General features: G+C 39.6%; 2 protein-coding genes across 4 annotated transcripts in view; both read right to left on the reverse strand.

Annotated features, from left to right (window-relative positions):
* Nucleotides 1-14,696, reverse strand: tox4b (TOX high mobility group box family member 4 b). 3 transcript variants are annotated; one of them, XR_007429577.1, is made up of 10 exons: nucleotides 8,069-8,777; nucleotides 6,794-6,898; nucleotides 5,483-5,758; nucleotides 4,743-5,000; nucleotides 3,658-3,984; nucleotides 3,436-3,516; nucleotides 2,321-2,962; nucleotides 1,613-1,767; nucleotides 610-1,312; nucleotides 1-512 (listed from the first exon to the last, which is right to left on the reverse strand). XR_007429577.1 is itself a non-coding variant. In XM_007230261.4 (9 exons), exons 1-9 carry the CDS (start codon nucleotides 14,604-14,606, stop codon nucleotides 1,255-1,257), a joined length of 1,908 nt encoding a protein of 635 aa, XP_007230323.3. In that variant the 5' UTR covers nucleotides 14,607-14,696; the 3' UTR covers nucleotides 1-1,254. The 3 variants fall into 3 exon arrangements, 2 of the variants coding, with proteins under 2 accessions (XP_007230323.3, XP_007230320.3); XM_007230261.4 differs by lacking the exon at nucleotides 8,069-8,777 and adding an exon at nucleotides 14,601-14,696 and having other exon boundaries at nucleotides 1-1,312; XM_007230258.4 differs by having other exon boundaries at nucleotides 1-1,312.
* A 1,184-nt stretch (nucleotides 14,697-15,880) lies between these two features.
* Nucleotides 15,881-25,574, reverse strand: part of LOC103029714 (solute carrier family 12 member 6) — a 28,096-nt gene continuing 18,402 nt past the window's right edge. The window contains exons 19-25 of the mRNA XM_022682040.2: nucleotides 22,660-22,855; nucleotides 22,241-22,410; nucleotides 22,012-22,143; nucleotides 21,256-21,363; nucleotides 20,098-20,330; nucleotides 19,523-19,656; nucleotides 15,881-18,801 (exon numbers count right to left, since the gene is read on the reverse strand). Of these exons, the coding sequence (XP_022537761.2) occupies nucleotides 18,710-18,801; nucleotides 19,523-19,656; nucleotides 20,098-20,330; nucleotides 21,256-21,363; nucleotides 22,012-22,143; nucleotides 22,241-22,410; nucleotides 22,660-22,855 (1,065 nt within the window). The 3' untranslated portion in view covers nucleotides 15,881-18,709. The remainder of the gene's footprint in view (nucleotides 18,802-19,522; nucleotides 19,657-20,097; nucleotides 20,331-21,255; nucleotides 21,364-22,011; nucleotides 22,144-22,240; nucleotides 22,411-22,659; nucleotides 22,856-25,574) is intronic.

Genomic DNA, 25,574 nt, shown 5'->3' on the forward strand with positions numbered 1-25,574 from the left:
CATTCTTCAGCTCTATAAACTCAGATCACAAATTTCCAGAAATTAAACGTTACTTGACCAATTTAAAGTATCTATTTATGGGTAGACTTGGAATGTTGTGGGCGGAGTGATATCCCACACTGTGCTGAAAATTAAAGTAGTACCAGTTTATGGTTCTGTTCTAAACACCTGGATGTATCACTCCCATATTTAATGCAAGAGGCTCCGCCCACATATCCCACAGGTTAGTGCAGGGTTCTTCTTTAGCTTCCACGAGACGTGACAAAAGCAATGTGACTACAGTAGTAGCTGCCCCATGATTTTTTAAAAGATGACCCTATTATAGTCATTCTGCAGGTCAGAGTATTTCCACTATAGTTTTATCTCTGGAAAAAAATTATAAATATCTCATGTTCCACTATAAAACAGTGCCACAATGCAGACTTATCCCGTTATCTTCAGAGAACACCCCTCACCGCTGCAGGCTGGGAATAACGCCCGTCAATAGCATATAGAGGGCACCAGAAGGAGATCTAAAAACAAAGGATCAGAGGAGCAACCCATTATAATAAGCCTGGATTGGACTAAAGAAGCACACGTCACACACCAACTATGTCTTGGCTTACTCACTGTATCTGCGGCCAGAGGTCAATCGTAGTCATTTAAATTTTTTTGCCAAACTTTTGCTTTATCATCATCTGTTTTTAAGCCATCCCAAACTCTAGATGCTAAAAAAAATTTGCACATGATTAGGGAGAAAACTGAGAAATTACTAGCCATTGATAAATTTCACATTTTTGAATATGTACTTATGTTACATTACATTACAGTTTTTATTTTGTACCCTTAAATCCCCTTTACCCATTTTCCAAAATGTTAAAGGTGTCATTTTCGTTTATTCCAGATATTCATAAACATATGAAGATTTAAGGACCGTGGCTCCTCTTCAGCTGCCTTTACACACAGCTTCTGGTGCACATCTGCAGGGATTTAAAAAATAGAGCAACAAAACCAAATGCTGGTTGGCAGGTTTTGGAACTTCATGTACCTGTAGAGTTCATGATGATTTGATTTCATGATGTACTGATAGGCTCTTAATTTAGACAAGATCAAACCTTTGAAGGTGTTGCACCAAATCCCGTCCATTTGATTTAATGAGCACTGATGAAAGCGGTGAGGACTGAACCACTTATATAGTCTATATACATGCAATCCATACACACTCTCTCTCACCAACTCCAGCCCTGCCTATCTGTAATGTTGGTGCAGCAGGTTCTAGGTAACAGTGGTAGAGTTCTGTCCTCTGATGACGCACCAGGCCATGAACACGTCCCTGTGGAAAAAGATAAACAAATGAATCCCTGGTCAGTTAAATATCGAAAAGTTTATTGCCAAGATGTATTAATTCTATTTAACGCCTATTTATTTATTCATTCATTCATTCATTCATTGCTGACCATGTGTTTATCATTAATAATGCTTACTTTCTTAAAAAGACAAGTCTGCTAATAATGGTTACATATCACTTAAACCAGGCTGAATGCATATTAAAGCATATCCCTAATGAAGAAGAGCACTTTGAATGTATGGTATTGGTGATGGGTAATAGGGGAGGGTGGTTGTGTTCTCGTACTTGCAGTGCGTGGCCACACATTCGTTGCTGCAGTATTCCCTATCCCAGTCTTTACTCTCGATTGGCGGGTTATTGCAGCCTGCCCGCACACAAACTGTAGGACCTGTGGGAGGAGCCACCTCATCTGCCGGAGAGCCATTCAGCTCCACCTCCATCTGAGAGAGGGAGAGAGAGAGATAATAAGTGAAACAAGTAGAACATCATCCAGTGATAAAGACGTTAACAGGTGTAAGAAGGAAATGATAGTAAAGGCTGAGTAAATCCAAGGTGGTTGCTTTGGTGTTGCAAGGCAGATCCTAAACTGTCTCTAGGAATGCTACAGTATCTCTGGTCCTCATAAGTGGTAGCTATGGAAAGTGCCAGTTTCATCATAAGGTTTTTGCTGGTCTTTGCAACTGAACTTAAAAGATGCTTTCAAAGTTCTTGTAATGTTTCCGATTGACTGATCTTCATTACTTAAAGTATATTTTTCTTTATCTAGTTGAGAAGTTCTCACCATAATATGGATTAGAACATTATTCAAATAGGGATATTCACTGTATACCAACTCTACCTCTTGACAACTTTTACAACTGATGCTCTCAAACACATTAAGAGGCTAGAAATTCAAGTAATTAACTGTTGATAAGGGACAGCTGTTAACTGAATGTTGCCAAGAAAATGCCAAGAGGTGCAAAGCTGTCATCAAAGCAAGAGGTGCAACCTTACCGCTTCCTCTCCTTCTGCAGTCACAATGGCATTGGGCTGTGCCACCTCCACTGCCACCGTAGAGGTGGCAGGTACTGCCGGTGCCTCTGCTGTCGCCACAATGATGGGTGTGGCCACATCCGTCTGCACGGGGGCAGGAACTATCTTGATCTGAAGTGGCGGTGGCGGCGCTGTTGAGATGGTGATAAGTGGTGCAGCTCCGCCTCCACCACGAGGTTTAGCTTGGAGGGGGGGAGGGGCTGGGGAGTGCACCATCTGCTGAAGACGTGGGGGAGGAGGTGTGTTCTGCATCTGCAGGAGGGGAGGGGGCTGGCGGGCTGAAGAAGTTACTATGGTAGCGGTCTGCATGGGCTGCTTCTGGATGATTATCTTGGGGACGGTGGGCGGAGTCGGAGTGGGGGTCAAGGCTGCAGAGATGGCAGGTGGTTTGTAGGCTCCCGTGCGAGAGCGCGTGGTGACCTGTGGCAGGTCGATGATGATGTTGGACGTGCAGATGTTGGTGATGGTGTTGTTGTCGGGGGCATGCACCGGGATCCGCGTGGAGCGAGCTGGAGTCTGTACAGGTGGAGGAAGCTCAGGTGTGGGCGCAGGGGCAGGCATGGCTGGGGGAGAAGGGGGCGTGTCCAGCACCTCAATGGTAGGCTGTAAAAAGCAGTAATGAGACATCATATCCGTCATAATTTTTAAAAAAGAATGATGTGTGGGGTGGGAGAAATAGAAGGGTGTGTGGTTGGGTCAATAGGTAGGCATGGGTGGGAGGAATAAAAGGGTGGGTATATGGGTAGGTAGGTAGGCGTGGGCTGAATAAAAGGGTTGGTGGGTGTTTGGGTGGGTAGTTAGGTATGTGTGCCGGCAAATAAAAGGATGGGTGGGTGGAAAGGTAGGAGTGAGGTGAATTAAGGGGTGGGACGAATAAAAGGGAGGGTGGGTGGGAACAAAGGGTTGGGACGAATAAAAGGGTGGGACGACTAAGAAGTGGGAAGACAGAATGATGGGTGGGATAAATAGAATGATTGAGAAAGGGATGAATAGAGCAATAAGTGGGGATGGATGAATCGATGGGTGTGGCGAGTTTGGGTGGGATAAATATACATTAGTGGCTGATTGCTCGTTACCTGAGAAAGCTGATTGGCTCTGTAAGCTGCCAGGGCTTTAAGGTACTCCTTCTTAGCAGCTTCAGTCTTCCTCTTGTAAACCTAATGCAGGAAAACATGAAATTGACATATCAAAAGCATGAGGTAAAACAGGAAACACAGTGCTTCTATAAGTAGATCAATGACAGTTAAGTAATGTCTATCAATGTCTAGACATGTGTGTGTACTCCAATACTGCAGTACCTGTTTCTGCTCCTCCCCCAGACTGTCCCACATGGAGGCTACGATCTTCGACACTTCACCGAACGTGGCGTTGGGGTTCTGGCCCTTGATGGCTGCCTGTGTGTCTCGGAAAAACAAGGCGTAGGCGGACACCGGCTTCTGGGGTTCGTTGGGGTCCTTTTTCTTTTTGCCCTTTTTGGCGCCTCCCCCTCCACCAGCCATACCCCGTCGTGCCAGTGTGGGTGGCTCCACAGTGACTGAGGTGGCAGGCTGCTCAGAGAGGGAAGGGGACAGAGAGATGACGCCGGGCGAGACGGAGAGAGAGACAGGCGAGTCCACCAGTACGCTCTTCTCGGCCAGAAAGGGGTCCATCAGGAGGGGAAGAAAAGGTGAGAGGATGGAGAGGAAAGACTAGATTAGTACCTTTTTCACTTAAGATACACCATGACAATAATTCACAATAGCATACAAAGGTATCTGTTTCATAACAAACAGAGGTTCCTAATGGACTAATCTAAGTTCCTGCAATTTTTGCGGTAGGGGATTGTGGGGGCACCGATAGGGCTACTCCAAACCATTTTAAGTGTTGATAGCTTGTCCAATAGCATCCCACATATTTAAATAAGGAGAAGTCTGGCGATACAGCTGACCAATGAATTACTTTTGTGTCTTTAACGCAAGCTCTTGACATGGCAGCAGCATGAGGACAAGCATTGTCCTGCTGATATAGCACACAGAAGTGTGTGTGTTCAGAGAGGCTTGAACCAATAATTCAGAAGCTCATTGACATATTGTTTTGGCTATCAAATTGCCTGATATAAGGACCAGAGTTGATCTGGTACTGTACAAAATAGTATGAAAAAACACCAACCGCTTGCTGATAGCGAAGCAGTATTGCCCACGTTTTATCCTGTTACATCCCAAACCACACACTGCACAAACAAGTGCGCTTCAAATTCTGGATACTATTTCATAAACTATTATAAAAGATAGTTTGAACATGAAGTTTGGATGAAAACGTACTAAGGTGTAAGCATATTGTAAACAATATTCATACATAGACAATATTCACCACAGTACATCCTTTATAAAACACAGTAACTCACTCTTCTAAAGTCGTCCATATCATCGTCCTGAAGCGAGTCGGAGGGCGAGCCATTGGCTGAAAGTTGATCAGGTGACTGTGAGCGTGCAAGAATAGTCCCACCCCCTAGACTAAGACCAAGCTGTGCGCTAAGCTCTGACTGGTCAATGGTTGTCAGCTGGTTGTGTCCTAGTAGGCCGTGGTTCATGTCCGTTAGGGGAACATCGATGGTCATGGGAGAAGAGCTGCTGAACTGAGAGCCAATAGGATGTCCAAGATCCTGAAACAGGATAAACACTATTTTTATTCGGGTAAAAGGAATTTGATGTACATGTACCAAAGTGGTGTAAACCTGTTGTTGATTACTATATATGAGGCCATTTAAAATCCTGTAAAAGGCATGTATGCAAAATACTGTACTGTAGATACTTCATAATTTACTGTATACTGAATTATTAACTGTAAAAACCACATACTCTAGTTACGGAATCATTAAGATGATGTCAGACACTGACAACTCATAATACATACTGAATAACAGGTCATAAACAAAATGAATAAGTCTAGTGGTCAGGTAGTTAAGTAAAGAACAATTGTGTGTATCTAGAGAAAGCTGGCAGCAGGTAAATTGGAGCTATAAGGTGTGTGTATAAATTAGTTTACATAGGTTTAAATAATGGAAACAGAAGAACACTAGAAAGTAAAAGTGACATAAGCTCATGTAAAATAAACACGATTTTGTTTCACTAGGAAGCCTCTCACCATTCCCAGTGTAGACCCCAGCATGGGACCCCCGCCCTGCTGGCTCATCAGGGTAAGCTGCTCCAAGGCTGTGGATGGTGGGTTTACAAAAGTTGAAGCAAAAGAGGGGTCATCGCCCTCGACGACAGCGTTACCAGGAACGCTAGAGGACGGGCCGCCATCACCCAGCTCTCCAAAGTGCGACACGACATCGGACACGCTGAGGGCGGGGTCAGGGTCCAGCGAAATGGGCGGGATTTCAAACTCCTCATCGCCCAGGCTGGGGGTGTGGAAGGTCTGCAGAAAAAAAGATGATTCAGGATGAGCTTAAACTCAAGGTGGCAACACTGTGTTAGCCGACCAAACAAACACAGCATATAAAACAGAGTAAAAAAACAAGCAAGACAATTTTGTTCAGCAAATATCCATTTATTGACGAGAGAACTGTAAGTATGTATAAGCTAAGTTATCAATGTAGGGATCTACAGTTGCCTTGTCCAACAAGCTAGTCTGGCATTTTAATTACTCATAATTTTGAATTATGCTTAAATCCAAATCACACTGTGATAGTGAATTTTTTTTTCCACAACCATAACACACTTCATAAATGTTGTACAACTAAATACCAAGGTATAACATTAGAGTGCAATATCATGGCATGTAACTAGCTTTATCCAAGTTAGCATTAGCAAACTATTGCTATTACTACTGCTGCTGGGCCAGAGCACAAGGGCCAGAGCACAAGGGCCAGAGCACAAGGGCCAGAGCACAAGGGCCAGAGCACAAGGGCCAGAGCACAAGGGCCAGAGCACAAGGGCCAGAGCACAAGGGCCAGAGCTTTATCAAGCAAACAGAACAAAAAGTTAGTCAGTGTATTAGTGTATTGAACTGAAATTGTATAAAGCACCTTTAATATATCTAATGCAAAACAAGCCCCATCGTGCACACAGTGGTCACTGTTCTTCATCTAAGTTTTGTTTAATTAACTGTAAGAATGCTTACAAAAAAAGTGGGTTTGTTCTGGTTTTCCCATCAACAACATACCCATCCCCAAAACTCAAGACACGTGTAGGATTACTGATGGCTTTGGATAGCACATAAATTGGTTATATTTGCATAGAAGTCAGGGCAAACACTTTGTTCCATCACCCTGACTGTATCCTGTAATGATCTACAATTTTATAATAACTTCCTGCTCTGAATAAGCCTGCTCACATTTCAACAACTCATATATTGGTACTACAAAAATCAGCGAGATTCCCCTTTAAACCTCTGCCTTTCTTCACATAAAACTAAAAAAGAACAAAAACAAACAAGAAGACATAGAAGCACCTGGATCTGAAGGGAGTAGGATGATGGGAGAGCAACCTCGGAGGAGGATAGGAAAGGATGGCCCTCTCCACTGATGGCCAAGTAGTTGTCATTTCCTCCTGGGAACTGAGCACACAACACAAAGTTAGAAACATTAAAGAAATAATTTAGTAAAAAGTGTAATACCGCCTACATTCATCATATATTTGGTGAGCTACCAAAATGATTACTAGTTTGTCTTGAGAAAAATAGACTTACAAGATAAATGTCAGTTGCAGCCCTACTAAACATTCAATATTGCTTTAAAAACAAACCAATAAACAAAATAAAATCGACAGATTAATCGACTAACAAAATAATCATTAATTGCAGCCCTAATACACAATCAATATAGCTCTAAAAAATAATTGACAGATTATCGACTAACAATATAATCATTACTTGCAGCCATTCTAAAAGAATATTTTGACTAACAAAATGATCAGTACTTGTAGCCCTATTACCCACCACAAAATCAATACACTAAACAAACATTATAGCTCCAAAAACAGAAAGAATGACTGATTCCAGAACCAAATACCCACCACACAATCAATACACTACACAAACATTATAGCTCTTAAAACAGAATGACTGATTCCAGAACCAATTTGGGCCGATTCTCAGGTTTTACTTAAATTTAATAGTAAAAAAAAATAATAATTAACAAATTAGTTGACTAAAAAAACATTAGTTGCAGCCATACATCACAGTCAAGATAGCTCTAAAAAGAATAATCTACATATTATTTGAATAACAAAATAATTAGTGTCAGCCTTACTACACAATCAACATAGCCCTAAAAATAATAATTAATAACAAATGAATCGACTAACAACATAATCAAGAGTTGCAGCGCAACTACACAATCAATATAGCTCTAAAAGAGAATTAATGAAACATTAGCCAAAGCCCTACTACAAGAATAATCGACAGATTACTCCACTTACTTGTATCCCTACAACCCATCACACAATTAATACAGCTCAATAATCGTTGAATTAGTTTACAAAACTAATTATTTGCAGCTTTACTGCACAAACAATGTAGCTCTAAAAATATTAGACAGTGTAGTCGACTAGAACTTCAACACAATTAATAAATAGTACCAAAATAAAATAGTGTGGTCGTGGTTGTTGATCCAGACAAATAAACAAACACAGGAGCTCTCAAAATGAAGGTTATGGAAATAAAAACATTTGTACAAGTATTCGATCATTGCTGGTCATTTGAGAGCTTAGAAACCGAATTGTTCACCTTCTGAACCGAATCGAATCCGTTAAAGGCCTGCGGGTCCAGAAACTCTGGGTCTCCGGGCTGACCGGCTCCGTCTGTCAAGTCCGAGTAAAAATTCAGATCCATGTTGAGTGAGAACCCGAATATCACTGAGTTTAATGAACAGAGTCGAGTCGATTATTCTAGCAGGAGCTCGATTATTCACCCCCGCTGTATTCGGATACTCCTGCCCCAAAAATAGCTCTCCCACCCTGGGCTTCCTCAGCCCGCAGCCCGGGCTAGCATGCCAGCCCGGCGCTGCCAGGCTACAGCAGGGCTGGAGAGCTGCCTACCCGTGTGTTGGGAAGCGCTGTAAGAGGAAATGTAGCGGAACTCTGTAAGATTTTAAACACAATCCGGGCCTTTATATCTATATATCCGCGGAAGAGGAGCCTAGACCCGGCCGGCCGGCTGGCTAACTCCACTAGCCCGCTGCTAACGTGCAGAGCCTCGGCGGTGTGTCGCTTAGCTCCCCGCTATGAATGACCGATTCCCGGGGCTACACACGGCCAACACTCCCGCTTTCTACCAAATCCCGCGTTTATTTCTACACTTAACACCCAGCGGACTACACCTCATAATACACAAATGTTATATATCAAATAAATAAAGAGCACTGGCTGTCCGTCACATCAGGAACGTGTCTGTTCCTTTCACTGCTCTGTACTGACGATGACTGACTTCTGAATGATTCATTTATTTGAGCCGATTCTCCGATTCTTTCAATCTACTTGAATGAATCAGTCGAATCGATTCACTAACAAAGGTGTAAAAAGTGTCTCCATTTATTACTCTGTAGGTAGAAGTATAGATACCATGGTTTAATAAAATACTTCTGTAGAAGCTGAAGTATCAACTCAAGCTTTTCATTTTTAAAGTAAGTTTTTAAATTTACTTGTATTATAAACGTAAAAGTAATGTAAGGGGAAAGCTGCAAAAAGTCCTATAGTGCACTACTCCCTTCCCAAAACACAGTTTTCTAAAAGCCATAAGGACTATAATGTTTTATTAAAATGTTAATGTTATTAAATTTAATATGCAATGACCCTGTTTCAGCTGCATATATGTTCACTGAAAATGAATGTATTTTAGTAGAATGTAAATATATTAAAGAAGCTTAATTGGACTGGAGTTTGTCTGGAGCTCTCTTGAGTCTCTGCACGAATCATCTTCACACTAGTCTACATACATCTGCTATGTTCTTGCTAGAGCATGGGCGTGACGTGTGCAGGTGCGACGGATCATATAAACTAATATGGTGTTGGAATGATATATGTATATACTTCCCACAATCAAATTCACTGTAAGCTACTTACAATTACACTTATATAGGTCTTGTTTGTCTTTCTAGGAACCCAAGGTTGCTTACAATTATATTCTACACACTCATCAACACAGACCAGTGAAAGGCAGCAGCCAATCATGCATAGCATACTCTCAACCAGAAACCACCGTCCACCTGATGACCCAGCATAGAGTGCCAATCCATATCTGGCCATACACACATACATACTTTCACCCATATACATACACATACACTCCATATTTTTGGACTGTGGGAGTAAACCCACACGGAGACGAGTTAAACATAGAAACTCCACCCAGATGTGGACTTGAAGGCAGGGCCCCAGCACTGGAACGCATACCTTGTAACCACTAAGCCACCTTGCTGTTACGACCTATTCCTTTATTGTCACTGCACAGCGTAATTCTACAACAAAAAGATGTAGCTAGTAATACCCAGTGGTGTTCACACCTAACCTAATTGACCACTTTAAATATAAATAGAGGAAGGAATCATGCAAAAAAAATAAAATGTATACAATAATGAATACAGAATATGTGTATCAACTGATTGAAATATAAAAAAAATATATGTATGGAAAAATTACACATTTTCCAGAAACCCTAAAGGCAGTATAAAAAATGTTAAACATTTTTTCCTTTTCAATAAAAAATATAATCATTCCACAACACTGAACATTGCAAAAGGAAACAAAAGCAGAAACATAAAAAATAAAAGCAACCATGTTTTTTAATCACAGAAAATTTGGTAACACATTACAATAAGTCACAAATACCACTTAAGACAGCAATAAACTTGGCTAAATGGTGAGGTAATGTTTTCACTAATTACTAATTGAAAGTAATTAAGATATTACTAAACATTACTTAATTTTATTGCTGGAAAATGTTGTAAAACATTCAAAATAATAAACTGATACGTATTGGTTAATGATGTCTTTACTAGTGTCAATTAAAAAAAATAGTTGAGACATTTCTGTTGTAAGTACTGTGAATTAATGTACCCTTATTGTAAAGTGTTACTGACAATTCATATAAATGTATTATAAGGGGTTATTATGAAAATTAAATAATTTAAAGTAATTTTAGACTCAATATTTATGCTATATCTACATCTATGTGAATGCTATGTTGGCTTACATTAATACCAAATAGGAAGTTTAGAGTAACATTTTTGGGGAACAATAATAAATTCACACCAATTTAATAAATACAAATTACAATAACTTAAATTTCTGGGCACATAAATATTAAATTGTCAGGGATCGTACGGTCATGAAAAACCTTTCATGCTATTTGAAAATAGCAATTTCCAAACCTGGATAAGTTTTGGAAAAATAAAAATACCCAGAAAGTTTTGAAAAAGTCATGGAACTTTGGTCTACAATCTATTTTGAAAATCTATTTTGAGCTAACAAACACAACAGCACAGAGTTAAATTAGTAATTTAGCACAATGGAGCGCTCAAGATGTGAGGCACATTTTATTATAAAAATAGAAAGTCGCATGGTCATGAAAATTTGCCATGAAGACATGAAAAAGTCATGAAAAAATAATGGAAATTTATTGGTTAAAAAGTGTATGAACCCTGATTATATATAATTTATTTTAGATTAACACTAAAAAGTACCTGTAATCTAATGTTTAGTTACTATTTCTATTACAAATCAATGCATCACTCAACACGGCCATTTAACTCTGCAATGATTCATTCATTAGAATCGACTCAGTGAGTCAACTCGAACCTCCTACTGTTACAGTGCCCCTGCATTACAGAGGACTCAATCGAGGCCTGAGTAATGGATCTGGATTTGGGGATTCAGGATAATTTTGAAGTAAGAGGGGGAAAATGAAACCAGTGCTGTTTATGCTTTTGTGTTTCTAAAAGTAAAAACAGTGGCTGGCCTTTCTTCACAGTGTGTTACACACACTAGAGTGTGTTTAGAACTTTTTTTATAATTAGAATAAAACAGACAGGATTAGTCTCTAGTGTTATAATAATCACCACCACCACACCCCTCCATTTATGACACAGTGGTTCAGTCCTGCAGGCCAGGAGCATGGAGAACAGATCTGCTGATCATTCCCAGTGACAGGGGTCTGTAGAGCATATGTCTGAAACATGATAAATGCTGCCTACTGAGAAGTTCAGTAATCTAGTCTTCTACACTATATCACCAAAAGTAAAGGCCTGCATTGCTGTGTTTGGTGATGTGAGGTTTGGATGGAGCTGCTTGGGAAGCATTCTTTCACTAATGTTTTTAGAAGCAGTCTGCAGGACTACCGGATGGTTTTATAGGATTGTGTACTTACTATTCTAAATAAAAACAGCTAATGTTCAGCTACTATGAGACTTTTCAAAGCATTAAAACAGTTGATATATCTGAATGAATATGGATTAGAACATTATTTAAATAGGGCTATTTACTGTATACCAACTCTACCTCTTCACAACTTTACAACTGATGCTCTCAAACACATTAAGAGACAAGAAATTCAAGTAAATAACTCTTGACGAGTTCAGCACTGCTGTTAACTGAAAGCCTGAATTCTAGGTGTGTACATTATAAAGATGTGCAAAGCTGAGGTGAGCAAGAGGTGCTATTTTGAAGAATCTAAAATTCCTTCCACTCTTCTACACACCTTAATATTTAGTTCAGAATTCAGAATTTTGTTGACACTGATCCAGATTTGAATGAATCACATCTCAATTCACATTACTAATGGTTTGATTCTAACTCCATGTGTCTGATTACAGTAAACTTCACTGTAATGTCGTAGTTTATATAATAGCTCACTGTACCAGCATATACAATAAACTTCACTAATAAAAGTAATAAAGTAGGGCCATCGTGGATTATTAAAAGGGAAAATGTGGTGAGAACAAGTGGATAAGGACATTAGTTATTAAAACAGGCCGCTCAAAAAAAGTCTCATTTACCAGATCACCTTTACTGGTGTAATGCTGGATTAGCCTACATACCTACACCACGCTTCTGTGTGAAAGCAAAAGGCAACAGATCCAGTCCTGAGGTCTTTTTTTTACTGTAGAGCATCAGAGTCTTCTGTATTTTGGATATTTTTTAAAAGTTTCAGTAGCTTTTTAAAAAAATCACTGGGAGCATGAAAATTAACGTATGCGTCCTCCAATACATGTGGAGTCAGACTCCACCTCTTTTCTGCACTCAGAGGAAGATGCTGGATACCCAGCTCTGATAAATCATCTAGCAGATGCCTGTACTGACAAACATAACATTACGAGTGGTAAGGGGTGAGAGCATGGCCAACAGTGTTATTTAGTAATTAATGCCTGATTGTCATTCACTGATTACAAACCAGGGGTTCATAGTTAGTTTAACAACTTGTGCTGCCTTTAAATCATGTCAGAAATATTATTACGACATCAGTGCTGTAGTTGTGGGGAATCTGAATAAATTTCTTATATAATAATTCAATTTAAATAGGTTATACATTAGTTATATAGCAGCAGATATGAACACAATCTAAAATTCTTTTTATTTGATAATAAATAAGATTACTTTTTTTAACATGATAAAAAAAACCTTTGTGTTTGTTTTGCTAATTGTGTTGGTTTTAGTTTGAATTGTTTGTTTGCTGTTTATATGCATGCACTATATATGCTGCACAGAGGTTTGTGGTAGATTTTTATTGTTACTTTTTTATTTTTTGTTGCACTATTACTTTGTGAATTACTTTTTTGTTTATGAAATACATAAATGTTTGTTTTTTTAATTTCTAATAAATTTATGAAAATATGTTTATAGTAAATAAAAGTGTTAATATTTTTTTCTACAAAACTGTCTGCAAAAGATGTTTTAAACCTGTGTGGATCCAAAGAGCAATAACTAACCAACGAAGCATCTTTCATACAGACCTGGTCTGAAAAATCAGGGAAGGACATATGAATATGATATAATAATATGATGTATTCATCAATATCCTCTAATATAAGTCAGAGGAGTGGGAGACTTCTTGTGTCAGTTTCTTCAGGAGGCAGTTTAAGTTTACTGGTTCTCAGATCTGGTTGTAAATACAAAGTTAACTGTCAAAGAGATTCTATAAATGTATGTTCTTCCTTTAAATGTTCTTTTTTTATTATTATTATTATTTCCATGTTCGATATATATATATATATATATATATATATATATATATATATATATATATATATATATATATATATATATAAAATATATTTCCCTCATGGTATCGTTCCAGTATCAGTATTGATATATTTAGGCAGGTATTGTGACAAAATTATATTAGGGCCATGTCATAAAGTAACATTTTAACATTTTAATATCTCAGCAGTTAGATTACATCATTTTAGTGTTTTGTCCCCTAATTATTAGATCTATTAGACATTGGTCAGATGTGGGTTTACCACATTAAATCAGATAAACTGGTTCTTATCTGTTATTTCTATAACTTAGTTAAATTAAATTATATTAACAGTATTGTTTTAACACATTAATAACAGTAACACAGATGTCTGAGGAGCTTACTATCAGCAGAAAGTATACATACTTATAAATATAAAAGTGGTTTAAGAGGGATTTAATACGAGATTTTGACTAATTAACAAGTAAATAAACTTAAACATGGAATATTCTGGGGTGTCAACCAGGCATTATTAGTTAGCTAGCCTAGCTTAACTAGGTTAGCCATCTTAGCTAACTAAAGGAAATAAAAGTTATTTAAAACATATAAACGAGGATGTTTTTAGAGTTTCCCAGCTCTATTTGTTAGTTTAAAGCTGGAGAGAAGATTTGAGATGATTAACAGACTCTAAAAATGAGAAAATATCCCTTTCTTTAGCCATTAGCTGCTAACAATGCTAACCTACTTGTGAATCCAGGTCCGGAAAGTACAAATACAACCCGATATTTCCTTCCAACCGCGCGGCTGTTTCCGTTGCAGCAGAGCCAGACATGCAGTTGGAACAAAATCCTGGGGTGGAGTTTAACTACCACTTAAAACCGGCTAATTAAGCAGCTAAATTAGCTAAGCTATGCTATGGTAGCTACAAAGGAGGAAGTTAAGACAGAGTGTGGTGCGGGCGAACTGTGTTCTACACAAACTCGCAATAAAAACAATAAATAAAACTGTGTTTAATAAAGTGTGATCCGTCTGAAACGGACTCCAGGCCACTCCATGTATTTACACAGCGCCCAGCGGCTATCCTTACCTCCATACCCGCCCTGAACCCGAACCCGAACCGACTCCGATCAAAGCGATTCTCAAAGTAGAGAAACACGCACACACACACACACACATACACACAAAAGCCAGCCTCCCTCTATTGTCAGGTCCGCGCTCCAATACGCTCCCCTGTGCACTAGCTCACTAGGTAGGGTGCACCCTTTTGTCCGCCATTGTTAGGGTTCTCAAAAATGTATTAATTCAATCATAAATCTATTCCCCAGTGATAGTTTTTCAAGTGATTCAACTTTATGGATAATTCATACATCTAAATTTGCACTAATGTTTATATGGGTTCTTTTTATACTGGTACCTCCCCCCCCCCCCCCCATTTCTCCCCAGTTTACACAGCCAATTACCCATCCCTTTACACTAGCGATGCCCTAAAACAAGGAGGGTAAAGACCAGCACATGCCTCTTCCGACACATGTGAAGTCAGTATTTCCGAGTAGCATCACAGTGCACTTGCTATATTGTTCCATGATTGTCTCTCATTCTTATTTTATTTATATATATATTTTTTTTTTCTGTAACTTTGGGAAGGAGAGTAACCCAATTTCCATCCTCTGTATGTCCTGTACATATGCAGTATTGACAATAAAACTACTTAACTTGACTTTAAATTAAATATTAAACATTAAACATATTTAGAATGGGTAGACAAATTTAAACAGGTTAATGTGCTATAAGAAACATGTTCGTTAAGTTCTTTGCACGAAATCATGGTGTGCTCCAATAAGCTCTCTTGCGTGTGCAGGTGCAATGGATCACAGTATAAACCAGTAGGGTGTTGGAATGGTATATGTTTAATATGTTTATACTTCTCTACATCCAATCACAATCAGATTCACTCTATCTGGATGAAGAGATTTATCTGGATAGGGGTTTTATTGAATGATGAGAAGCCGAAATGAAAACGAGTTGAAAATGAAATAGGAGTAACGAGGCTGTTTTTAAAATGTAAGGAGTAGAAAGTTCAGATAATTGAGTGAAAATGTAAAAAAAAAAAAAAAGTACTCCAGTAAAGATAACCAATAAGTAAAGTAATGAAGTATTTGGACTAAGCTATTTGTGCATTTCTGATTTATTTGTGCATGATGATTTTTCACAGATTGAATCTGGATTCAACGTTATGATTTTATATGCATGATTTTGTTAAAGACGACGTATTATACTGTGAGCAAGATGACCTGTGGGCGGGGCCTTAGTGGACTGTATACTGTACAAATGAAATCTGTGAGGAAACCACACTGATCACACAGTTCATTTCTGTCCAAAATCAGTTTATTTCGTTTGCTCTGAGATGTTAAGAGTCCTTTCTTTTAAAATATGAACGTAATAAAAAATAAAAACAGAACTCAGGTCTTCTTCATCGATACACGAGCAAAGATCTGTGAGAGACGGCGAGAACAGCGACCTCTTCAAATAAAAAAATCCATATGACAAGCATTTCATGAAAAATCAACATCTCTCAACGTGGATTCCTAAAGCACACACTCGCACTCACACACACACACACACTCATCTCAAACACAAATGCAAAACAGCAGGACCACAGATACAATCATTGTAGAAGCGCAGGAGTTACAGTGCGGAGGCTGACAGCTCATAGTGGTCACTTAATATAAAAAAAACAAAAAAAGCTAAGCGAGAACTGCAGAAATCAGGTTCTTAAAGGAACACTCCAGTGGTTCTCAGCCTGATCTCCACCAGCAGCCAGGCCTGTTCCCAGAACTGCTTTTGATTGGCCGAACAACATTCTGTCACTAAAACTGGAATAAAACTATTTAAAATATTCTAAATAAAACAAAATAAAATAAAAATGCTTTTAAACACTGCCGACTGAAACCCCTTTAAAAAAAGGCTTTTTTTTTGTATGTATTTGCTGATAAGAAGGGTAGAACTCACTTTGTTGCTAAACAAAACCGTTTTTATAGAACCATCTAAAAATCCTTGAACCCTTAAAACCTCTAAACTCTTCTTAAAGTTGTCAGGGTTCCTCATAGAACTACAGACTTTACTAAAGAACCCTTATGTTAAAAAACCCTTGTTTATAAGATTCAAAGAAACCTTAAAAATTACACGCTTGAAAGATTCTTTAGTGGTTCTTTGGTAAAGACAACAGTTTTACATAGAACCATAAGATGTCTTTTGATGTTTAGATCTTTAGAGGTTCTTAGTGTGGATAACAAGGCTCTTCATTCTGAAAATGACTTCATGAACATCTTTTTTGTGCGTTTGAGAACCAGCTGTGATAGACTCTCTCTCCAGGCAAAGAACATTTAAGCATCCATGTTGAACCCAGTTGTCATGGTTCTACACAGAACAGTAGCCTTTAATAAAGAACCCTTAAATTACAGAACCCTTGTTTGTAAGACTGCATGAGTCAAAGAATCAGTCCTAGATAACTCTTAAAACTCCTAAAAAAGTCCTTTGATAAAGGCATTGGTTCCACAAGGAACCTTGAGACATCTTTTGATGCTTAAATTGTTCTCTTTATTGGTTCTACTATCAGTACACTATGCATTAAAGGTTTGAAGGATTTTAGTGTGAGGTTCTCAGCTCTTTGATTTGCTTTTGTCGACCAATGTGAACAATCTTGGATACCTTTAACCAGGCAAAGAACAATGTAAGCATCCAAATGGTTCTGTAAGTTGTCACAGTTCTACACAGAACTTTAGCCTTTACTAAAGAACCCTTTGTTTTTAAGACTGTACAAGGCAAATGATCCTTTTTAAAGTACTATAAATGCACTGTATACTCTTATTCTTCAGCGGTTCGACACAGAACCAAAACATCTCTTTTGATGCTAATATGGTTCTTTTACTCTAAACAGATCATTTGCATTTTTAAATGATTCTATATGTACAGATTTGACTGTAAAGATTGATTACAAATATGAAACTCATTTTGGCGCTGTGTAAAGAATGTGGAGAGTCCTTTAAGCATCCAAATGGTTCTTTGAACTTTTATGCCTCTACACAGAACTAAAGGTCAATGCTATTTAAAAGTATAAAAGTCAAAGAAACCCACTCACAGTAATTTTCACTCCTAAAAAGGGTTCTTCAGTGGTTCTTTGGTAAAGTCAATGGATCTATATGGAACCATGTGATGCTTACAGGTCAAAAAGGTCAAAAAGCCTAAATGTTTTACCAATGTAGTCGATATCAGTTCCACTACTATCTAGAACCTCATCACACAATGTAACCAGCACTGGGAGGGTTATACCAGCACAGGCTTCCACAGATATCAAAAACTGATAATTATACTAATATTTATACTGATATGATTCTGATATTTTTGTGCGTACCTCAAGATTAGCCTGGGAAAACCTAAAGCTGGAGTATTCCTTTAAAGAACATCCACAGAACCCCAACACTCATTCTTCCACACGTTCCCCACACATGCGAGCATGCTGTCAGCCTGGACAGGTTTAACATCTAGAATGGCATGCGGAAAGTATTGGTCTCTAGATGAGCGGACGGATGTGCAACAGCGCCTGCTTCAGTATTGCTACGGAACCGCTTCCTTCCTTCAACAGAACCGGATTCATTAGAATCAGAATGACACAGAGCCATCATTCATTCATACGGTCCTCACACACACACTTGAGGTCCAGCATCAACCAGAACAAACCCTGAGTCAGTCCATGGAACACGCTCACTGTCCCACTGTGTGATAAATACGAGTGTGAGTGTGCTTGTGTGTATGATTCCCCTATTAATTAATTGATCAACTGATCGGTCGCGGCGCTCATCTGTCATGTTCCCACAGCTTTCACCTTTACAAAACCTTCTCTCGCACACACACACACACTCTCTCTTTCACACACATACCGTTGTGGAACGCCAAAAACTGAACATTAGTGAAACTGTGAAAACTCGCAAATGAGTGTGTGTGGCGATAAACACAGGCTGATGTACGAATAAGCTGACGGTGGGAGGGGCTTGATAAAGCAGGCGGAGCTTTTTCACATACAGCCAATGATGAATCATTCAGTTCTACGTGACCCACCCATAAAGTCACGCTTCCCTTTGTTATCCTGTTTATGCTGTTGGCCGCCACCCTGCAGCCGATTCTTCGCTCAAGCCGTCCTCAGGAGTAGATAGTGATGACCTCACTTCCTCCACCCCGGACCAACAGGACGCGCTCCAGACCCTCTGTTAGAACCTCCAGAAACTCCATGTCTGTGTTCCAGTCAAGGAAAACTGTATGAATATAATCAATACAATAAATCTAAGAAAATGCCCAGATCTACAAAGATCTAATTCTGTAAATACAGAGTAAGTAGACATTAAGTACACAGTAAGTACATGGCATAAATACTATGGCTGCAATTAATGACTATTTTAGTAGTCGGCTAACCTGCAGATTATTATTCGATTAGTTGCAGTTTTTATGCCCTCCGTGTGCGTTTCCTTCTGGTAAGGCACCCGATCCATGCATGCTTTACTGCCCCCTGACAGCTTAACTTTTAAAGTTGTATAGGTGACAGCCCCGGTTCTGGAATTAGTGTTTAATTCACACTTATGTCTCCCTGCCTCTCATGTTCACACTGACAGGACCTGTTGTACTGAACCGGAACGTCTCTGAATGAACTGAATGAAACCAAACATTCTGCCGCTTTTATATGACTTAAAGAGCCAATCAGAAACAAGCAAGGAAATATCTTCACGTCGCACAGCAAAATTTGTTTTCGTGATTGGTTCAGAGATTTTTTCAGAGATAATTTAAAAGACAGTCATTGCACGATTTGCGTTTGGGATGGCAAAAACAAAATTTAAACTGAGGCAGGTTGAAGAGAAACTTGCTCTACTGCTCTTCATCTACCATCTAAAAAAAATCAACATAGTGCAGCAAACAACAGAATAAATTCTAGACCTGAGAAGAGTTAAAGAGAAAGGATACAGTTTTCATCTCCATCGGGGTTCTTTGGTGGTCCCGGCATGTTGAGCAAGACCAGCCGAGCCTCGTTGGATTTGTTCACGATGACCTCGTTCAGTTTCACGGCTGTGTGCATCCGCCTCACATTGGAATGATCCCTGCAGAGCGCATACAGACCATCAGTCATTCAGGCTTGTTGCATATATATACATATTGGGGCTAGCAATGTTAAAGAGTTAATGCATGTGATTAATTTTGAATCAATATATATACATATTTTGAACCCCATCATGTTTGACCCCAACTTCCACCATATTCTGCCCCACCCCCTCCCAACCTACAATTTTTTTTTCTAGACTGGTTTCCGATCTGGTCTCATCCAAACCATACCACTAAAGGAGCTGTGGAGTGCCATGTAGAAGCACACAGTGTAGAACAGCGCCTCCAAAAAAGCACACTGCTTGCTAGATAATGCTAGCCAGTTAGCATAACAAGCTAACACACTTCAGTGAGAATAAGGGAAAGATAAAGAGAAAAACGTTCCTCTCATGACGATCCCAGAAGGTTTTTGTGTACAGGTATATATAGGCGTAACTCACGGCCGCATGCTGAGCATGTCTCTGAAGCCCTCGGGGGTGCTGCAGCCGGAGGGGATGTGTGCTTGAGCGCGGAGTTCCAGAGCTTTGTCTTTAGTCCAGGTCATGTGGACACGCCGGTGATCTGAAGCCATGCCCAGTTTATCGGACCCGCCCACCCCGTCCGTGTCATCATCGTCATCAGAGCCAATACTGGTCAAGCGCAGCATGGAGTTCCTGTCCTTCACCAGCTGAGCCTGCGCAAGAGTAACCCACAACACTGCTGTTATCACAGTGTAATACTATATTTTATTTTATTATATTATATATTACACACACATAAATCAAATGTTTGGACACGCTTTCTCATTTGCGACTTGCACTTGATACCAACTCTACCTCTTCACTACTTTACAATTGATGCTCTCAAACACATTAAGAGACAAAAAACTCAAGTAATTAACTCTTGACGAGTTCAGCACAGCTGTTAACTAAAAGCCTGAATTCCAGGTGACTCTACTTTATAAAGCTGACTGAGAAAATGCAGCCAAGATGTGCAAAACTGTCATCTATAAGCAAGCGGTGCTAATTTGAAGAATGTAAAATATAAAACATATTCTGGTTTGTTTAACACTTTTTGTTTGCTGAATAAATCCATTAGTTTTTATTCATAGTTTGGATGACAATGCAAAATACTTTAATATAATGAATTTAAGATGTGTCCAAACTTTTGACTGGAATTGTGTTTTAACATACATAAGTACACACCTAATGCATGTGTAATAATGTGGAATTAAATGTATTCCTACAAAACTAACTACATAACTAATACTAAACATGGTGTCCTTGATGTAAAGCAAAAAAACCTATTCAAGTACTAACAGCACCCCCTAGTGGTGACTCTACAACCTGCTAGACATGAGCTACTGAGTGAGCGAGGTAAAAGCCAGGTCCTTGAGGTGCTTCACATAAAAAAGGGAGTTAAATCTACAACTGCTAGAACTTACATCATCGAAGCTCCACCGAACTCGCTTAAGACAGAGCTCATATTAAAAAACACGTCAAACGCAGTAAAAACACAGCAACAAAAATGAAAGAATGAATGAATAAAAAAGCAGCACTTGTGGGCAAGTTTAGAGACCCTTGCTCTAAACAGTCACTCTCTCACTCACACAAACATACCTCTTTCTCTCGGTCAGATTTGGAGAGACGCATCTGCCGGAGCATCTGTGACCGCTGCTCCATCATCAGCGTTCTTTCATACGTATACGCACTGATATCACTGTCATGCTGAAATAACCCAGAGAGAGAAATTAATATGTAATAAAGGTACATTAGTTAAAAAAAATACATACATTTATTAATAGTGAACATGTATTGCCATTGCACTGAAGAGCACCTAATTGCACTAAGTGAACAGGCTTTCTTTACTGTGCTTGTTTCTCCCACAATATTATATATCAATAGTTAGTTTTCATAGTGAGTCATAGTTCAGTGTTTCGATTCACTTGATCACTGAAAAACCAAGGAAAATGGGAAATAAACATTAAATAAAACAGTAAAAGGGTCACCTAAAGAAACATTAAAAGAAATGTACCCAAACATAAACCTATAAATAGCAAAATCAGAGAAACGGATTCAGAAACTGAAGTGCTCTTTTTTCCAGATCTGTATATCCTCAAGCAGCGATCTGTGGATTCAAGCACAATGAGGTTTAGCACAACTAGATGTTTTGAGCCAACTAGGCCAACAATGCTAAAATTTGTCAATTAAAATCTAATTGGTCAGAATTTCCACCTTTTTAGTTTCTTAAAACGTCCATTTTAGCCCTAGCACTACCTGCATACAATTAAATGCATAACTTTCCTTCTCGTTCTTTACTTCACTTCCTGCTATTGAAGCACAGTGATAAGTAGAGTAATTCAAACACAGTCGTACCATTTCCACCACCTCAACGTCAGCTTCTATACGCAGGTGGTACAGAAAGGTGCCCAGATCCTTCTTCATCTGAATGGAGTTATCTTCCATCTGAGCCACAGTGAAGATACGCATCTTGCACTTACGCCATACCTGAAAAACACTATGTATTAGGAACACAGTTGATCTATTTATTTAAAAGTAGTACTCTGAATGCTACAGAGACAGGGGTAGGTTCCCCCTTTCTCACTTTGTGTTGCCGCAGTAGGAAGGGCAGGAGCATCAGCATGCCTCCGTCATGTACAATCCACCACACGTCGATGTGGCCCTCCGTGCAGGGCTCACTGTTGGTGGGGAACAGAGAGATGTTCTTGGGCACCAGCAGAGCCAGGTGGGCGGCTGTGGTCACTCTCACCGTGTCTGTGGAACAGAGAGAGTGTGTGTGTATATTAATATTGTAATAAATCAGACATCTTACACATGCATTTGTTGATAAGCTGAGAGATCCAGAAGGAACATCTGAAGAGGGGTTACGCAGTGTTACAGTTCTGGAGTTTTTGCAAGGTTTTGGGTAAATGATTAGTCCATTGCTGATATTGATTGCTGGTGTGACTATTCTTCACTTTTTTGGAGTCAGGCACATTTAAAAACGCTTTGGAACTCTCTTACTGATGAAGGTTTTCCAGCTCTGAGGATCTTCGCTCTGTCTCCAGGCGTGCGGCCATCCCATCACCACAGTGTTGTGCCGCATCCCGCCCAGACCGCTGGACTGGATCATGTGGCTGATGCCTTCACGGGGCTTCTGGGCCACGATGCACTGCACAAAGCCCTTCACTCGCTCCTTCTCCATCAGGTGCTTCAGCGTCTGCGGCACAAACCAACGAGAGAAGGGTGATTTTATATTAATCTTATTTTTACTTTTATACGTATATTTTATTCTCGTATAGTTGATCTATTTAAGCCTTTATTATCTTAACATTTTTAACTATGTGTTTTGATCTAATATGGTGAATGAAGACGTTTGACCTGGACACATGGACAATAAACACAACGCAGCTGGTCAAAAAGGCTCAACAGCGGCTGTACTTTCTGAGGAGACTGAGGAAGTTTGGGATGTCTCCCAAGATCCTCAACAACTTCTACAGCTGTGTGATCGAGAGCCTCCTGACCAGCTGCATCACCGTGTGGTACGGCAGCACGACTGTGGCAGAGCGCAAACGTCTGCAGAGAGTGGTGAAGATTGCCGAGAAGATCATCAGGACTCCACTGCCCTCCCTGCAGAGCATCTACCACCACAGAGTCCACAGGAGAGCTGCCTCCATCCTCAAAGACTCCACCCATCCCCAGCATGGACTGTTCACACTTCTGCCCTCAGGCCGGAGGTACAGAAGTGTAAAATGCAAGACCACCAGGTTAAAGAACAGTTTCTTCCCCACGGCCATCAGACTCTTGAACACAACTCAGGAATAACCCTGCACTTTACTTCAACATGTTTACATTGCAGCCGTCACTTTACTGTTAATCTTTTTTTAATATATATAGTTAATGTCCATAACTGCATTATTTCGCACTTGCACTTTTTTTTATACATTTCTTTGCTTAAGTAACTTTTATTTTTTTATGTCTTTGACAATTAGTTTAATATTTATAACCTTATTGTATTTTTTATTTTTTTTTTGCACTTTTTCTATCTTCTATTTGGCATTCTTGGCGAAGAGCAAAGAAAGAATTTCATTGTACACTGAAACCCGTTTCTGTACTGTACATATGACAATAAACTCTTTGAATCTCTTTGAATCTTTGAATCTTGAATTAGTGAACTTCAAAAAAAGCCAAAAAGTGGAGGATAGAAAGATCCTAGGATTTCCAAGGCAAGTAAAAATGGTATAATGTAATTAATCAAGCTTAAGCCACAGTAACTAAGCTACGCTAAGAAATAGTTGTTAAGCTATTTGTTTATATATTGTACCAGGATCAGCATTAATAATAAAACTCTTGCTGGTCCCCTACTCTACAGCACATATAACAATTATTTATCATACATATTTTACCATTTATTATCTTATTGTTTTATATAAAATTCTGAGTAACAAAAGTTTCAATTTTCAGCTTTTTATGCCAATTGTCCAAATTATCTGGACAAAAAAAAAAAATTACCATGGTTTCAGTGTTTAAAAAGACCACACACTGTTTTAAATACTAAAAAAAAAAATCAATGCTTGGTAATTAAGTTAAGCTTATTAGTCTACAAATTCTAACATTTGCCACTATTTTACCATGATCTGCATTATATATATAAGGTCAGTAGACAAATGCAGGTCCACCACACTTAAAACGCCTATAAACAATTAATAACCAAAATGACTAAACTTCCAAACATTATTTCATCAGGTTCATTATTAAATTACACCATACTGGCCAAAAGCCAGTCTATTATAAGAAAATCTAAATAATTTTCTTTTTTATATATATACACTGCTCAAAAAAATAAAGGGAACACTCAAATAACACAATATAACTCCAAGTAAATCAAACTTCTGTGAAATTAAACTGTCCACTTAGGAAGCAACACTGATTGACAATCAATTTCACCTGCTGTTGTGCAAATGGAATAGACAACAGGTGGAAATTATTGGCAATTAGCAAGACACACTCAATAAAGGAGTGGTTCTGCAGGTGGGGACCACAGACCACGTCTCAGAACCTATGCTGTCTGGCTGATGTTTTGGTCAGTTTTGAATGTTGGTGGTTCTTTCACACTCGTGGTAGCATGAGACGGACTCTACAACCCCACAAGTGGCTCAGGTAGTGCAGCTCATCCAGGATGGCACATCAACGCGAGCTGTGGCAAGAAGGTTTGCTGTGTCTGTCAGCGTAGTGTCTAGAGGCTGGAGGCGCTACCAGGAGACAGGCCAGTACACCAGGAGACGTGGAGGAGGCCGTAGGAGGGCAACAACCGAGCAGCAGGACCGCTACCTCCGCCTTTGTGCAAGAAGGAACAGGAGGAGCACTGCCAGAGCCCTGCAAAATGACCTCCAGCAGGCCACAAATGTGCATGTGTCTGCACAAACGGTTAGAAACCGACTCCATGAGGATGGTATGAGGGCCCGACGTCCACAGATGGGGGTTGTGCTCACAGCCCAACACCGTGCAGGACGCTTGGCATTTGCCAGAGAACACCAGGATTGGCAAATTCGCCAATGGCGCCTTGTGCTCTTCACAGATGAAAGCAGGTTCATACTGAGCACATGACAGACGTGACAGAGTCTGGAGACGCCGTGGAGAGCGGTCTGCTGCCTGCAACATCCTTCAGCATGACCGGTTTGGCAGTGGGTCAGTAATGGTGTGGGGTGGCATTTCTTTGGAGGGCCGCACAGCCCTCCATGTGCTCACCAGAGGTAGCCTGACTGCCATTAGGTACCGAGATGAGATCCTCAGACCCCTTGTGAGACCGTATGCTGGTGCGTTTGGCCCTGGGTTCCTCCTAATGCAGGACAATGCTAGACCTCATGTGGCTGGAGTGTGTCAGCAGTTCCTGCAAGATGAAGGCATTGAAGCTATGGACTGGCCCGCCCGTTCCCCAG

Source organism: Astyanax mexicanus, chromosome 25 (genome assembly GCF_023375975.1).
Source record: "Astyanax mexicanus isolate ESR-SI-001 chromosome 25, AstMex3_surface, whole genome shotgun sequence".
In the NCBI taxonomy this organism is placed as follows: domain Eukaryota; kingdom Metazoa; phylum Chordata; class Actinopteri; order Characiformes; family Acestrorhamphidae; genus Astyanax; species Astyanax mexicanus.

Bases quoted from the DNA above. Each gene is read 5' to 3' on its own strand.
- tox4b (XM_007230258.4), bottom strand. From the start codon at position 8,173: ATGGATCTGAATTTTTACTCGGACTTGACAGACGGAGCCGGTCAGCCC. The intron at 3,985-4,742 runs GTGAGTTACTGT...CTGGCCGAGAAG, and splicing joins ATATGGACGACTTTAGAAGA to AGCGTACTGGTGGACTCGCC. The intron at 1,768-2,320 runs GTAAGGTTGCAC...TCCCTCTCTCAG, and splicing joins CTGCAGAAGGAGAGGAAGCG to ATGGAGGTGGAGCTGAATGG.